This window comes from Cebus imitator, unplaced genomic scaffold (assembly GCF_001604975.1).
Source record: "Cebus imitator isolate Cc_AM_T3 unplaced genomic scaffold, Cebus_imitator-1.0 Scaffold91, whole genome shotgun sequence".
Classification (NCBI taxonomy): domain Eukaryota; kingdom Metazoa; phylum Chordata; class Mammalia; order Primates; family Cebidae; genus Cebus; species Cebus imitator.
The window spans coordinates 2761498-2776790 of NW_016107406.1; the positions used below are offsets into that span (position 1 = coordinate 2761498).

Sequence of the window (15293 nt, forward strand, 5' to 3'; positions counted from 1 at the left end):
AAAAAAAAAAAAAAATTATTTAAAATCCTTAAGCCTTCAAAAATTAACACATATATGATATTTTAAATGAGATATTTTAAAAACTAAAAACACATATAGAAAACTACATGAAGAGAATATATAGCTTAATAAATTATGAAGTGAAGTACTTAGGACTAGAAATAGCACTTAGGACTAGAAATAGCATTTGGCTAGCTATGCCAGAAGCCAGCTCTGTGTCCCATCTCATCACAATTCCTCCCCTCCCAAGAGTAACCACTATCCTGACTTTTATGGTAATCACTTAGGAGGATTTTATTTTAATGGGACTAAAAATACGTAGCTATAATCACTAATGGTAAAATATTAGGCAGTTGAGGGATGCTTGTGGGAACCATGAGAGGCAGCCAGATCTCAGCACACTTAAAATTACACCATTTCCCACAGTTCCCTCAGCCTATGCTTCATCTCTGCACACACCTTTATAAACATGCTTGTATGTCCTGAAGGTGCTACCTCCTTTCTGGAGGCTATGACCTATAACCTGGAGGTGCTGAACAAATGCTTGTAGGAGGAATGAATGGATGTTTAAAAAAAAATGAATTGTTTCACACATTCATCTATGCATTCTTTCAATATTTAATGAATGCCTAAAATGTACACAGATACGAATCTATCTGTCCCTCTATACCGTCATTCCTGTCCTCCCCTTCTCCTTATCTTCCTCTTTTCCCACCTTTTTTTTTAAAGACGGGGTTTCACCATGTTGGTCAGGCTGGTCTTGAACTCCCGACCTCAGGTGATCCGCCCACCTTGGCCTCCAAAGTGCTTGGATTACAGGTGTGAGCCACCACGCCCGGCCTCCCACCTTATTTCTTACTTTTGCTGTGCGACAGAGCTAGACTGAGTGCCCTGCAAGGCAGGATTCAGAGATACAAGAGCAGGCCAGTGGAAACAGACACTGTGGAAAGGAGCCAGATTAAATAAGGGCAGAGACAGTGGTATTACATGCAGGGACCAGAATGAAAAGCAGTGATTCACAGAGCACTGCAACTGAGGACACTCCCTTCACTTTGAGAGCTCCTTCGGGATTGGGGTCAATGAGGGCTGGCATCAAGATGAAGGGCAGCCAGGCTCCTCCTCCCTGGAGATGTGGTGCCCTTAATCCTCTCCACCCCACCCCCACTCATCCCTCACATTGACCAGCGTCCTGGGCCTTTAAGAGTTGGATGGGCTGGACGGGAAAGAGCTCACATCTCTCCCCTTCTTACTGCTTCCCTCCGGCTATAACTTGCCAGTCACCGCAGCCAGCTGCGGTAGAGGAGGGGAGGAAAAAAGCCAGTGCCAAGGGGAGCAAAAGAGAAAAGGAGCCAGGCTGGGCTTCCTGATCATACAGCATCGCAGAGCTCGGGAGGCACAGTTCAGACACAGGACTGCTATTCTGCACAGACAGGACTGCTATTCGGCCTTCCTGCCCACGGTAAGAGTCTGGAAGCTCTGACTAGCCTCTGCTCCAAGCTCTATCTTCCCTGAATCCCCATCTCTGCCCTCTAGATGCTCACCCACAATGGTTAAATTGTACCCGAGACTCCTTTCCTCACCCTAACAGCGCTACAGGGCTCCCACCTCCCGGTTCTCTCTAGCTTATCCTCCTTGATTACAGCTTTCCCCCTGGTTGTGTCAGTATCCCTTTGTATGAGGTACCTCTTAGCTATGCAGGGCCAGGAGTGCCAACCCTAGCCACTCCTGAGATGAGTCCCACCACCAATAAGGGAAGAGAAAATTGAAATAGCTACGCTTTAGCATAGATTCATTAACAGATTGTTGAGGATTGCAAAATAGGGGTTGACCAAGAATCATGGGGAATCAGAGATCCCTGGTAATAGGGAGAGTTATGAGAGTTCCTTAAAAAGAGTCAGGGTTTGAGTTTTATGCCTTGTTCTTTGCCTATTCAATGAGCCAGAGCAATTTCTTAGCACACCAGAGTGCTGTATTGGTAAGAAAACCTACTTCTAGTTCTGCCTGTGTCATTAACTAGCTATGGGATCCCTAACCACAGCTTCCTGATCTGTGATAGGAGAGAGTTTAGGGTTTCCCAGACTTGCCTGGGTACTAGGTGTACTTGTTAAAAATAAATATATTATTGAGCCCCATCCTGGGAAACTCTGATCTGGTATATTTTTGGGTAGGGCTAAGGGATCTCAATTTTAAGACATTCCAGAGGCTACTGATGTAGCTGGGAATGTCTGGATTAGATGTGTTATAAAAGAACCTTCAAGTGCCAACATTCTATGACCTGTGACCAGAGCCATTCTGTCCTCTATATGAACCAGGTTAGGCATAATCCTTCTCAGAAGCAAGGGAGTAGACAAAATGATTCTCTTCTTTCTTGCCCCTCAGAGAGACCCGAGACACCCTGAATCCCACTGTAATCTCCTTGGTGCCATTGGCAACTCTGCCAAAGTCCATCTCTAGGTGACGTGAAGTCACTTAGAAGTTGAGGACCAGGGCCGGGCGCGGTGGCTCACGCCTGTAATCCCAGCACTTTGGGAGGCCGAGGCGGGTGGATCACAAGGTCAAGAGATCGAGACCATCCTGGTCAACATGGTGAAACCCCGTCTCTACTAAAAATACAAAAAAATTAGCTGAGCATGGTGGCACATACCTGTAATCCCAGCTACTCAGGAGGCTGAGGCAGGAGAATTGCCTGAACCCAGGAGGCAGAGGTTTCGGTGAGCCGAGATCGCGCCATTGCACTCCAGCCTGGGTAACAAGAGCGAAACTCCGTCTCAAAAAAAAAAAAAAAAAAAAAAAAAAAAAAAAAAAACTCACAAAAAAAAAAAAAAAAAAAAAAAAAAAAAAGAAGTTGAGGACCAAATCATGCTCTGCAGCTCTGGGCTACTTCTCACCTCTTTTGGTGTCTCTATTTTCATGTCTGTGTTAGAGAGGTAATTACTATATCATTAAAGATCTCCATATATGTGTCTGGAATTAATATTTAAGACCAACCTCTCTTATTCTCAGACATCATTCTCTGTGTTTTTCCCAGTGCCCTCACTCCCAAGTCCTTTGCTCCTTCTCTCCTCACTGCACCTGCATCAGCTGTGGCATCCTTCCTATTCTATCATTAGACTGCAGAGGAAACAGCGAGACCTAGAACACCTAGGTTCTAATTCACATTCTCTGGGCAGTTTGTTTGGTCAATCTCCTAGGATACAGAGAAAAGTGAGGCTGAGCAGAGGGACGTCCATGCTACTGAGCTCTGAACCCAAGTGTTCTCCCTTCTGGACCACAGCCTCAAAATTCTCAGAGGAGATGAGAATCGGAGCCATTAGAAATTAGTGGAGTCAAAAGACGGAACCAACTGGAAGAGGGGATGGGGAAAAGGGATGAGGAGAAGGATGAGAAGAGGAGAGACTGACCTAGGTGAGCAAATAGGAAGACAGAGAGAGGATTAGGAGAGAGAGAGGTGAGGATGGGGCTAGACACGATGGCGCACACTTGTAATCCCAGCACTTTGGGAAGCTCAGGCAGGAGGATTGCTTGAGGCCAGGAGTTTGAGACCAGGGCAACACAGGGAGACCTTATCTCCACACAAAACAAATAATGATTTTAAAAATTTATTTCTGCCAGGCACGGTGACTCACACCTATAATCCCAGCACTTTGGGAGGCCGAGGCAGGCGAATCATATGAGGTTGGGAGTTTGAGACCAGCCTAACCAACATGGAGAAACCCCATCGCTACTAAAAATACAAAGTTAGCCGGGCATGGTGGCGCATGCCTGTAATCTCAGCTACTTGGGAGGCTGAGGCAGGAGAATCGCTTGAAGTTGGGAGGCGGAGGTTGTGGTGAGCTGAGATTGCTCCATTGCACTCCAGTCTGGGCAACAAGAGTGAAACTCCATCTCAAAAAAAAAAGTATTTTTATAGTGAACTGGGAAGGAAAAAAAAGGACCAAGTCAGGCATGGGATGGGGAAAAGAAAGAAAATGAGATGAAAGAAGCTGGGCACAGTGGCCCACCCCTGTAATCCCAGCACTTTGGGAGGCTGAGGCAGGTGGATCATCTGAGGTCAGGAGTTTGAGACCAGCCTGGCCAACATAGAGAAACCCTGTCTCTACTAAAAATACAAAAATTAGCCGGGTGTGGTGGACCTGTAATCCAATCCCAGCTATTCAGAAGGCTAAGGCAGGAGAATTGCTTGAACCCGGGAGGTGGAGGTTGCAGTAAGCCGAGATCATGCCACAGCACTGCAGCCCAGCCTGGGCAACAGAGTGAGACCCCATGCCCCCCCTCAAAAAAAAGAAATAAAGAAAGGAGAAAGAGAGAGAGGGAAGGAGAGAGAGATGGAGAGAGAGAGGGAGGAAGGAAAGAAAGAGAAAATGATGGAGAGGAGAGACAAAATATCGATGTCCCTCATTGATTCCTAGCCTTACTTCAACCTGCTTTCTAGAGAAGGCCCTTTCTAAGAGCAGAGTCATTGTGAGATCCTTGAGCGGGCTGTATGGAGGTATGGAGACCTGGGTTCTTTTTTTTTCCTAAGATGACGTTTCACTCTTGTTGCCCAGGCTGGAGTGCAATGGCTCGATCTTAGCTCACTGCAACCTCTACCTCCTGAAGGTTCAAGCAATTCTCCTGCCGCAGCCTCCCAAGTAGCTGGGATTTCAGGTATGCACCACCACACCCAACTAATTTTTATTTTTTTTAGTAGAGATGGAGTTTCACCATGTTGGTCAGGCTGGTATCAAACTCCCGACCTCCAGTGATCTGCCCACCTCGGCCTCCCAAAGTGCTGGGATTACAAGTGTTAGCTATAGCACCTGGCCAGAGACCTGGGTTCTAATTCCAGTTCCTTTACTCATTAAACAACTCTGGCACTAATTTTTTTTTTTTGAGATGGAGTCTCATTCTGTTGCCTAGGCTGGAGTGCAGTGGCATAGTCTTGGCTCACTGCAACCTCCACCTCCCAGGTTCAAGTGATTCTCCTGCCTCAGCCTCCCAAGTAGCAGAGACTATAGGTGCATGCCACCACACCCAGCTAATTTTGTTTCACTATGTTGGCCAGGCTGGTCTTGAACAACTGACCTCATGATCTGTCCGACTCGGCCTCCCAAAGTGCTGGGGTTACAGGCATGAGCCACCATGCTAGGACTTTTATTTTTTTAATTTTTTTATTATACTTTAACTTCTGGTATACATGTGCCATGGTGGTTTGCTTCAATCATCAACCTATCATCTACATTAGGTATTTCTCCTAATGCTATCCTTCCCCTAGCCCCCACCCTGCAACAAGCCCCAGTGTGTGATGTTCCTCTCTCTGTGTCCATGTGCTCTCATCGTTCAACTCCCACTTATGAGTGAAAACATGCCGTGTTTAGTTTTCTGTTCTTGTGTTAGTTTGCTAAGAATGATGGTTTCCAGCTTCATCCATGTCCCTGCAAAGGACATGAACTCATCCTTTTTTATGGCCACATAGTATTCCATGGTGTATATGTGCCACATTTTCTTTATCCAGTGTATCATTGATGGGCATTTTGGTTGGTTCCAAGTCTTTGCTATTGTGAATAGTGCTGCAATAAACATACATGTGCATGTATCTTTATAGGAGAATGATTTATAATCCTTTGGGCATATACCCAGTAATGAGATCACTGGGTCAAATGGTATTTTTGGATCTAGATCCTTGAGGAATCGCCACTCTGTCTTCCACGATGGTTGAACTAATTTATGCAACCGCCAATAGTGTAAAAGTGTTTCTATTTCTTCATATCCTCTCCATCATCCATTGTTTCCTGACTTTTTAATGATCACCATTCTAACTGGTGTGAGATGGTATCTCATTGTGGTTTTGATTTAAATTTCTCTAATGACCAGTGATGATGAGCTTTTTTCCATGTTTGTTGGCCCACTAATTCTTTTGAGTTCACCCAACCTTTCTAGTTCTCAGGCTCCTTTTCTGTAAAATGAAATCCAGCTTTGACCTTCTATGGCTCCCTGATTTGAAACTAGTCCTCTGATCCAGACCATCCTGGCCAACACGATGAAACCCCATCTCTACTAAAAATGCAAAAATTAGCTGGACGTGGTGGTGGACGCCTGTAATCTCAACTGCTTGGGAGGCTGAGGCAGAAGAATCACTGAACCCAGGAAGTGGAGATTGTGGTGAGCTGAGATTGCACCACCGCATTCCAGCCTGGGTGACAGAGTGAGACTCCATCTCAAAAAAAGAAAGAAAGAAAGAAGGAAACTGGCTGTCTTATGACCACATGTCATATGGATACAGGTGTTCTTGTTTGTTTGTCTGTTTTGAGACGGAGTTTCACTCTTGTTGTCCAGGCTGGAGTGCAATGGTGTGGTGATCTCAGCTCACAGCAACCTCCGCCTCCCAGGTTCAAGTGATTCTCCTGCCTCAGTCTCCCGAGTAGTTGGGATTACAGGCATGTGCCACCATGCCTGGCTGACTTTGTATTTTTAATAGACACACGGGGTTTCACCATGTTGGTCAGGCTGGCCTTGAACTCTTGACCTCAGGTGATCTGCCCGCCTCAGCCTCCCAAAGTGCTGGGATTACAGGCATGAGCCACCACGCCCGGTTGACAGCATATGTCTTAAAAGAGGCACTCTTTTTTGGTAGGTAGAGAAAATTTGAAAACGTAGTTCTGGGACTTGTGTAATTTATTGGTCCATTAAAACCGTGAGAATAACTGTAAAGAAAAATTATAAAATATGTCCTACCATGTGAAGGTAGAAGAAGACAACTAAGCGTTGTCGAAGAGAAAACAAACAGTCTGCTCCAGCCCTTCAGGAGCTGGACAATCACGTGGGAGCATAGAGAGGGCTCCCAGAATAGGGATGCTGGAAGACTTCCACCTGGAAATGAGAAGGCCAGGGTGTGGAGAGATTCTAGTTTCTCAAAAAGACATCCAGCAAGATGTTGGTTCCTAACAATGAGAGGGTGTGGAGTGAGCAAAACGTGGCACTAGTAGTCCGTGGGGTATTGGGTAGGAAGGGGGTGCTTGGCAGACACTTTGGTTTAGTTCTGAAGAGAGCCATGGAAAATAGTGGAGGCTCTGGGATCAGACATATCTTGGTTTAAATTCTGATCCTTATGTGATTTGAGTCAGGCTTCTAAACCTATTTAAAGTCTCAGAGTCACTAAACTCAAAATTAGAAGCAAACATTAGCTACAGGGCCGGGTGTGGTGGTTCACGCCTGTAATCCTAGCACTTTGGGAGGCCGAGGTGGGTGGATCACCTGAGGTCAGGAGTTCAAGACCACCCTGGCCATCATGGTGAAACTCCATCTTTAAAAAAAAAATTCAGCTACAGACTATGTAGCTGAAGTGCCTGGCACATAGTGGGCACTCCGGAAACACTGGTTTCTTTCTCTTCCTTGATCTTCAAGATTCACCCAGAGCCCTTTGCTCTTCTTTGCTTCTTTAGAGGACTCTGGTGCCAGCCGGTGGAACAGTGGGTGATGGCGTCCCTGCTGCAAGACCGTGAGTGCCCCTGCAGGGGAAGAGGGGTTAGGGAAGGGAAGGAGGCTGGATCCCTGTTCCAGAGCTCTCCTGGGGCCCAATACCCTCTCTGCTGGCTACCTAGTCCGTGCTTTTCCTGACCTAGGGCTGACCACCGATCAGGACTTGCTGCTGATGCAGGAAGGCATGCTGATGCGCAAGGTGAGGTCCAAAAGCTGGAAGAAGCTGAGATACTTCAGACTTCAGAATGACGGCATGATGGTCTGGCACGCACGGCAAGCCAAGGGCAGTGCCAAGCCCAGCTGTGAGTTACCTAGATAGCAGGGGGTGGGTACATGGGTGGATAGGATCTTGAGGAGCCCAGCAGCCTGAGGGCAGGGGAGGGACCAAAGTCCTACAATAGTGTGTGTTTGTGCTGTCCTAACTGTGGCTGTATCTGAGCCTGTAAAAGGAGATCATAACAGTACTTGCCTCGTAAGGCTGGTATGAGGATTAAATTAGTTATCGTATATAAAGCATTTAGAAGAGTCCTGGTAGGGCCGGGTGCGGTGGCTCACACCTGTAATCCCAGTACTTTGGGAGGCCGAGGCGGGCAGATCATCTGAGGTTGGGAGTTTGAGACCAGCCTGACTAACATGGAGAAACCTCATCTCTACTAAAAATACAAAATTAGCCAGGCATAGTGGTGCATCCAGTAATCCCAGCTACTCGGGAGGCTGAGGCAAGAGAATCACTTGAACCTGGGAGGCGGAGGTTGCGGTGAGCCGAGATTGCGCCATTGCACTCCAGCCTGGGAAACGAGTGAAACTTCATCTCAAAAAAAAAAAAAAAAAACAGCCTTGGTACATAGTAAGATGTAATAAATCATTGGTTATATCTTGTCATTATTATAATAAGACCATGATCTCAGGCATCAGCCTGCCTAAATGAAAGCCCTGGCTCTGCCACTTTCTGAGTAGCTTTGGACAAATCAAGTAGTTAAACTATGGCTGGGCATGATGGCTCAATGCCTGTAATCCCAGCAATTTGGGAGGTTGAGGCAAGAGGATTGCTTGAGACCATAAGTTCAAGACCACCCTGGACAGCATAGGGAGACCCTGTCTCAATAAAAAATAAAAATAAAAAATTAACTGGGTGTGGTGCTATTTGGTTATTTAACCAGTTATTTAACCAAATAACTGGTCTCAGCTATTTGGGAGGCTAAGATGGGAGGATCCCTTGTGCCCAGGAGGTTGAGACTGCAGTGAGCTGTGATCACACCACTGCACTCCTGCCTGGGGAGCGAGACCCTGTCTCTAAAAAAATATATACATACATACATACATATATACATAAATCAAGCTTCAGTTTCCTCATCTGTAAAATGGGGATTAAACAGTATCTGCTTAGTAGGTTACAAGGACTCAGTGAGTTAATGTGTAAAACACTTAGAATGGGATGTAAAACCAGGATGCATTTAATAAATGTTAGCCATTATGATTAATATTTTTAAATAGAAAAAATGTGGCCGAGTGTCATGGCTCATGCCTGTAATCCCAGCAGTTTGGGAGGCCAAGGCGGGTGGATCGCCTGAGGTCAGGAGTTCAAGACTAGCCTGGCCAACATGGTGAAACCCCATCTCTACTAAAAATACAAAAATTAGCCAGGCATGGTGGAAGGCACCTGTAGTCTCAGCTACTCAGAAGGCTGAGTCAGGAGACTCACTTGAACCCAGGAGGCAGAGGTTGCAGTGAGCTGAGATCATGCCATTGCACTCCAGCCTGGGTGACAAGAGGGAAATTCTGTCTCAAGAAACAAAACGTAACAAATCATAACAGTGTGCACTTCTTGACCAAACTCTTTATGGATAAGAGGACATAATCTGATCACAGGACATATCTAAGAGAGTCTGTTTTAAAGACATAATTAAATTGCTCACAATCCATACCACCCCCAGCTGAGGTAAGGGGATGAAAGAATTTCTCTGGTTCCCTCGTAGACATCTGGGAAGAGGAAGCTCTCAAACCTGGAATGGGAGAACTGGACTTGGGCATATAATGCTTTAGTAGAACTGCTTCTGCCTTTCAAATGTGTTTCCATTTGTCATCCACACCAGTCCTCCTGTGATCACCATTGGGGCTGCCTATGGAAGGGGACTATCCATTATGTCAGATGAGGACACTGAGGAGTTAAGTCATTTTGGTTTGTGTCATACTGCCAGCTTGTGGCTGGAAGCCATGTCTTGCCACTTTCAGCACAGGCTCTTTGCTGTGCTGCCTTTGAAAACATCAGTGATTCATGTGGACTCCTGAATCCCTGGGGCATCTCTCTGTACTAATGCTTTTTGGGATTCAGCCTGCAGAGGCTGGGGTTCCTTTCTATGGTATTAGGGAGAAGGGGGTGCTGGTCTTTCACCTTTAGCCCCTGCTATTTGCTCGACTCCCTTCCTCAATGCCTCCGCCTGCTTCTTCTCCGGCAGTCTCAATCTCTGATGTGGATACAATACGTAACGGGCATGATTCTGAGTTGCTGCGTAGCCTGGCAGAGGAGCTCCCCCTGGAGCAGGGCTTCACCGTTGTCTTCCATGGCCGTGGCTCCAACCTGGACCTGGTGGCCAACAGTGTTGAGGAGGCCCAGATATGGATGCGAGGGCTCCAGCTGTTGGTGGATCTTGTCACCAGCATGGACCATCAGGAGCGCCTGGACCAGTATCGGCAGGATGGAGTCAGGGTGGGGGGTGGGGGATCACTCTATCCCTGAAGGAGCCAGATGCAATAGGTCTAGGAAAGGTGAGAGGGGGGTGCAGGACTAGGGAGGCCCAAGGGTCTAGATGGTATGGGCGGGGACAGCTCAGGCCAATGTGAGACTGAGACTACTGAGGGAGGAATAGAGGCCAGGGATGACAAAGCCAGGCATGAATCAGGACCCCCAGGATTGGAGGAAGAGACAGTGAGAGGCAGAGGAGCAAACAAGATGCTGCTCCTAAGAGCTGCACAGAAGATCCCAGTGACATTAAATAGCATATAGGTGGGAAACAACCCCTTAGAAAGCTCAGTGATACAGACTCACTTCAAGTGTCCTAGATTGCATGCCATTTCATTCATGTATTCATTCATTCACCATCTATTACGCAGAATGTATCAGGCACTATGCCAGACTATAGGGGTACAGTGATTAAGAAGACTCACATATTGCTTCAATTAGTGAAGAGGATGGAATTGTGTAAATAATTTTTTTGGCCAGGCACAGTGGCTCACTCCTGTAATCCCAGCACTTTGGGAGGCCAAGGCAGGCAGATCACTTGAGGCTGGGAGTTTGAAACCAACCTGGCCAACATGGTGAAACCCTATCTCTACTAAAAAAAAATACCAAAATTAGCCGGGCGCAGTAGCTCATGCCTGCAATCCCAGCACTTCCGGAGGCAAAGGCGGGCAGATCACAAGGTCAGGAGTTCAAGACCAGCCTGGCTAACATAGTGAAGCCCCATGTCTACTGAAAATACAAAAATTAGTCCAGCATGGTGGCATGTGCCTGTAGTCCCAGCTTCTCGGGAGGCTGAGGCAGGAGAATTGCTTGAACTCAGGAGGTGGAGGTTGCAGTGAGCCAAGATTGCACCACTGCACTCCAGCTTGGGCAACAGAGTAAGACTTTGTCTCAAAAAAACAGACAAACAAAACCCAAATTAGCTGGATGTGGTGGTGCACACCTGTAATTCCAGCTACTTGGGAGGCTGAGGCAGGTGGATTGCCTAAACCTGGGAGGCAGAGGTTGCAGTGAGCCGAGATCCTGCCACTTCACTCTAGCCTGGAGGACAGAGTGAGATTCCGTCTCAAAAACAAAATAATAATAATATATATATTTTTAAATAGAGACAGGGTCTTACAATATTGCAAAGACTGGTCTCGAACTCCTGGGCTCAAATGATCCTCCTTAGCCTCCCAAAGTACTGAGATTATAGGCATGAGCCTCTGTGCCCAGCCCGTGTAAATAATTTAAGTGCCGTAGAAGTATTATGGTACTTAGATCACTGCAGATATTCAAAGGAATTTTTTTTTTTTTTTTTTGAGACAGAATCTCACTCCATCACCCAGGCTGGAATGCAGTGGGGCAATCTCCGCTCCATGCAACCTCCACCTCCCTGATTCAAGCAATTCTCATGTCTCAGCCTCCCTAGTAGCTGGGACTACAGGTGTGTGTCACCATACCCAGCTAATTTTTTGTATTTTTAGTAGGGATGGGATTTCGCCATGTTGGCCAGGCTGGTCTTCAAACTCCTGATCTCAGCTGATCCACCCACCTTGGCCTCCCAAAGTTCTGGGTTTTCAGGCGTGAGCCATCACGCCTGGCCAGAATATGGATTTCTTTCTGCAGGCAACAGGGAGGTCCCTGCAGGTGCCTGGGTCATGCAGTGACAAGATAGATTGGTGCTCTGGAGAGATTATTCTAGAAACTGTGTGTAGAATGGATTGGCACTGGGGAGAGACTGGCAAGAAAGACGGGAGAGATGTCAGTGGATGAACGTGCACACACAACTGCACACACAAACACATATATTAGTGCTTTTGCCTTGACTCAGACCTGGATGGCTGAGTGACTGGTTTCAGCGTGGAGACAAAAATCAGGATGGTAAGATGACTTTCCAAGAAGTTCAGCGGTTACTGCACCTAATGAATGTGGAAATGGACCAAGAATATGCCTTCAGTCTTTTTCAGGTGAGTCTGTGGGGAAGGATTTCCAGCAGCCAACCAGGCCACATTTTCATTGGGCCATAAGTCCTCAGACCCCAGTCTGAAACACTCAATTGTTACATCTCTGCTCTGTGCCCTGAGTACTAGGCTCAATGCCCTATGCTCAATGGGAAGTGTAGGGGGAGATTCTTGCCTTTCAGCCTGTTGAAAAGTCATAATTCTATGGAAGGTAAATAACAATATGCTATTATGTTGGACCTCAAGGACCTCTCTGTCCATGGCCAGAATTTCATAGGTGCCTAGAACAATGGAAAACCCCAGCTGGAATGTGAGTAAATAGGAGGAGGGATCTTTTGACCTTTTAGGGGCCTTTGGGAGATTTAACTATTTCTAGTTGAAAATTATCTCTAGTAGCAAATGGTGTGGCTAAAATTTTGCCTCTTACTTAGGAAGTGATTTATTCTATGAATACTAAATGTTAGGAGTTCCGTGGGAGTTTTATGGAAACATGTTTGGATCTATCTGCCTGTAAGATTGCTCTTACAGTACAAGTCAAGATCATATTTCCAGCCAGGCATGGTGGCCCACGCCTGTAATCCCAGCACTTTGGGAGGCTGAGGCAGGTGGATCACAGATTGGGACCATCCTGGCCAACATGGTGAAACCCTGTCTCTACTAAAAATACAAAAATTAGCTGGGCACGGTGGCATGTGCCTATAGTCTCAGCTACTAGGGAGGCTGAGGTAGGAGAATCGCTTGAACTTGGGAGGCGGAGGTTGCAGTGAGCCGAGATCATGCCACTGCACTCCAGCCCGGCGACAGAGCTAGACTTTGTCTTAAAAAAAAAAAAAAAAAAGATCGTAACATTTTCCATTCTCGGAGATGTGCTTATTTTACATTGCATGCCTATATCAAAACATCTAATTTACCGTATAAATAGATACACCTACTATGTATCCATAAAAATTTAAAACATTTATCTTTAAATTAAAAGAAAAAGGTCATAACATTTCCCATTAAAAGCTTCATTCACTCTCTCCTAAACCCTTTCTTGCAGGAAGCAGACACATCCCAGTCTGGGACTCTGGAAGGAGAAGAATTTGTACAGTTCTATAAGGCATTGACTAAACGTGCTGAGGTGCAGGAGCTATTTGAAAGTTTTTCAGCTGATGGGCAGAAGCTGACTCTGCTGGAATTTTTGGATTTCCTCCGAGAGGAGCAGAAGGAAAGAGGCTGCACCTCCGACCTTGCTCTGGAACTCATTGACCGTTATGAACCTTCAGACAGTGGTAAGAGGAATCAGGTGGGGAGGCACCAGATGTAGGTGTTGGAGAGACGGGCATGATTACAAGGTCCAGAGACCAGCAGTCATCTGCTTCACTGAGAGAAGGTTGAGAAGGTTGAGCCTACCCCTATCCCAACCCCTGCCCAATCATCTCATTTAACCACGCCTCCTAAAGGAGAGCAGGCATTCCCTGTTCAGACAAGACGGGTTTTCTCTGAGGTGCTAGATTTCTCAGGAGGAAGAAGATTCCATGACTCCCCATTCCTCCACTATGCTCATATTTCATACCCTTTACTTTCAAGTTCTCCCTGATGCCAGCTTTGCCCTCAGCGGAAACGGAAACCCTTGATCCTCTTGCTTTGGCCTCTTCTCTAGTACAAATGATTCCTTTTCCTCTGGTTCATTCATGGTTCCTGTTTGCTGTTCCTTTAAATGTTGGCTCTCTGCCCCTTCCTGGGTTGTCTTCAATTCTCCAAAGGGTTCTTGAGTCTCTAAGCCCCTGAGCCAGAAAGCCAGTTAGTCCCTGGCTGGAAGAATGATAAGAAGGCCAGTTAGTTAGCTTTTAACAAGTGCAACAGAAATATACCCTCTTGGTCTTCAAAGTTTCTTCCTTTTGCCTTTTCAGTAGACTCATTTCCTGCCCTCCATTCCCCTCAGGATGTGATAAATTTACATCAATAATAAATTATTTACAAGGAACTTTCACATTCCTCATTTCATTTAGTTCTCAGTACAGCCTTGTAAATCAACAGTAACCTTTTTTTTTTCTTTCTTTTTTGAGATGGAGTCTTGCTTTGTCACCCAGGCTGGAGTGCAGTGGTGCGATCTCTGCTCACTTCAACCTCTGCCTCCCAGGTTCAAGTGATTCTCCTGCCTCAGCCTCTCAAGTAGCTGAGATTACAGGCACCCACCACCACGCCCAGCTAATTTTTTGCATTTTTAGTAGAGATGGGGTTTCACTGTGTTGGTCAGACTGGTCTTGAATTCCTGACCTCACAATCCGCCTGCCTCAGCCTCCCAAAGTGCTGGGAATACAAGCATGAGCCAAGTGCCTGGCCAACAATAATCTGTATTGGCCCTTTACTGCATATCCCATAATGCACTAATATCTCTACGTACATTTTCTAATACAATGACCTGTTGAAATAGGTCCTGTTATTAAGTTAGTTGTATAAAAGAGGAAAACTTAAGTTTAGAAAGATTCAATGACTTGCTCAAAGCCAACAGCTAATGAGAGAGGAACTGAGATTCAAATCCAAGTCATCTGAGTCTTAGCTGGTGCTTCTCTTGAGAGTAAGGATAAGAGACGGAACGAATGAGAGCTGGACAAATGATCCAGGTTTTCTGTGTCTAAACTCTTACTCCCTTTCATTCATTCATTCACCATTCATTCATTCATTCACTACTTCAGTGAATGCTTATTGAGCTCCTATAATGTATCAGGACCTATGCTAGGCACCAGAGATACATTAGTGACTAGATGAAGCAAGGACACTGCCTTCATGAAACTTGGAGTCAAACAGAAAACGTTAGAGTCAGTTATTTCAGATTTGTTTGGATGTTCAGAATAGAGCAGAGGTTATAGGTTGAGTGCAATGGCTCACATCTATAATCCTAGCATTTTGGGAGGCCGAGGCAGGCGGATCACCTCGGGTCAGGAGTTCGAGAACAGCCTGGCCAACAGGGTGAAACCCCATCTCTACTAACAACACAAAAAATCAGCTGGATATGGTAGCAGGAGCCTGTAATCCGTTACTCAGGAGGCTGAGACAGGAGAATCGTTTGAACCCGGGAGGCAGAGGTTGCAGTAAACCAAGATTGCACCACTGCACTCCAGCCTGGGTGACAGAGCAAGACTGTCTCAAAACAACAACAACAACAAAAA

General features: G+C 46.2%; 1 protein-coding gene across 3 annotated transcripts in view; it reads left to right on the plus strand.

Moving 5' to 3' along the window:
• The first annotated feature begins 852 nt into the window (after positions 1 to 852).
• PLCD4 (phospholipase C delta 4) overlaps positions 853 to 15293 on the plus strand; it is a 28487-nt gene continuing 14046 nt past the window's right edge. The window contains exons 1-6 of one of the 3 annotated variants that reach the window (XM_037740828.1): positions 853 to 1459; positions 7384 to 7477; positions 7602 to 7760; positions 9915 to 10143; positions 12018 to 12147; positions 13181 to 13412. In XM_037740828.1, coding sequence (XP_037596756.1) covers positions 7456 to 7477; positions 7602 to 7760; positions 9915 to 10143; positions 12018 to 12147; positions 13181 to 13412 — 772 coding nt within the window. In that variant the 5' untranslated portion in view covers positions 853 to 1459; positions 7384 to 7455. The remainder of the gene's footprint in view (positions 1460 to 7383; positions 7478 to 7601; positions 7761 to 9914; positions 10144 to 12017; positions 12148 to 13180; positions 13413 to 15293) is intronic. The other 2 variants (XM_017535149.2, XM_037740829.1) reach the window with 2 other exon arrangements.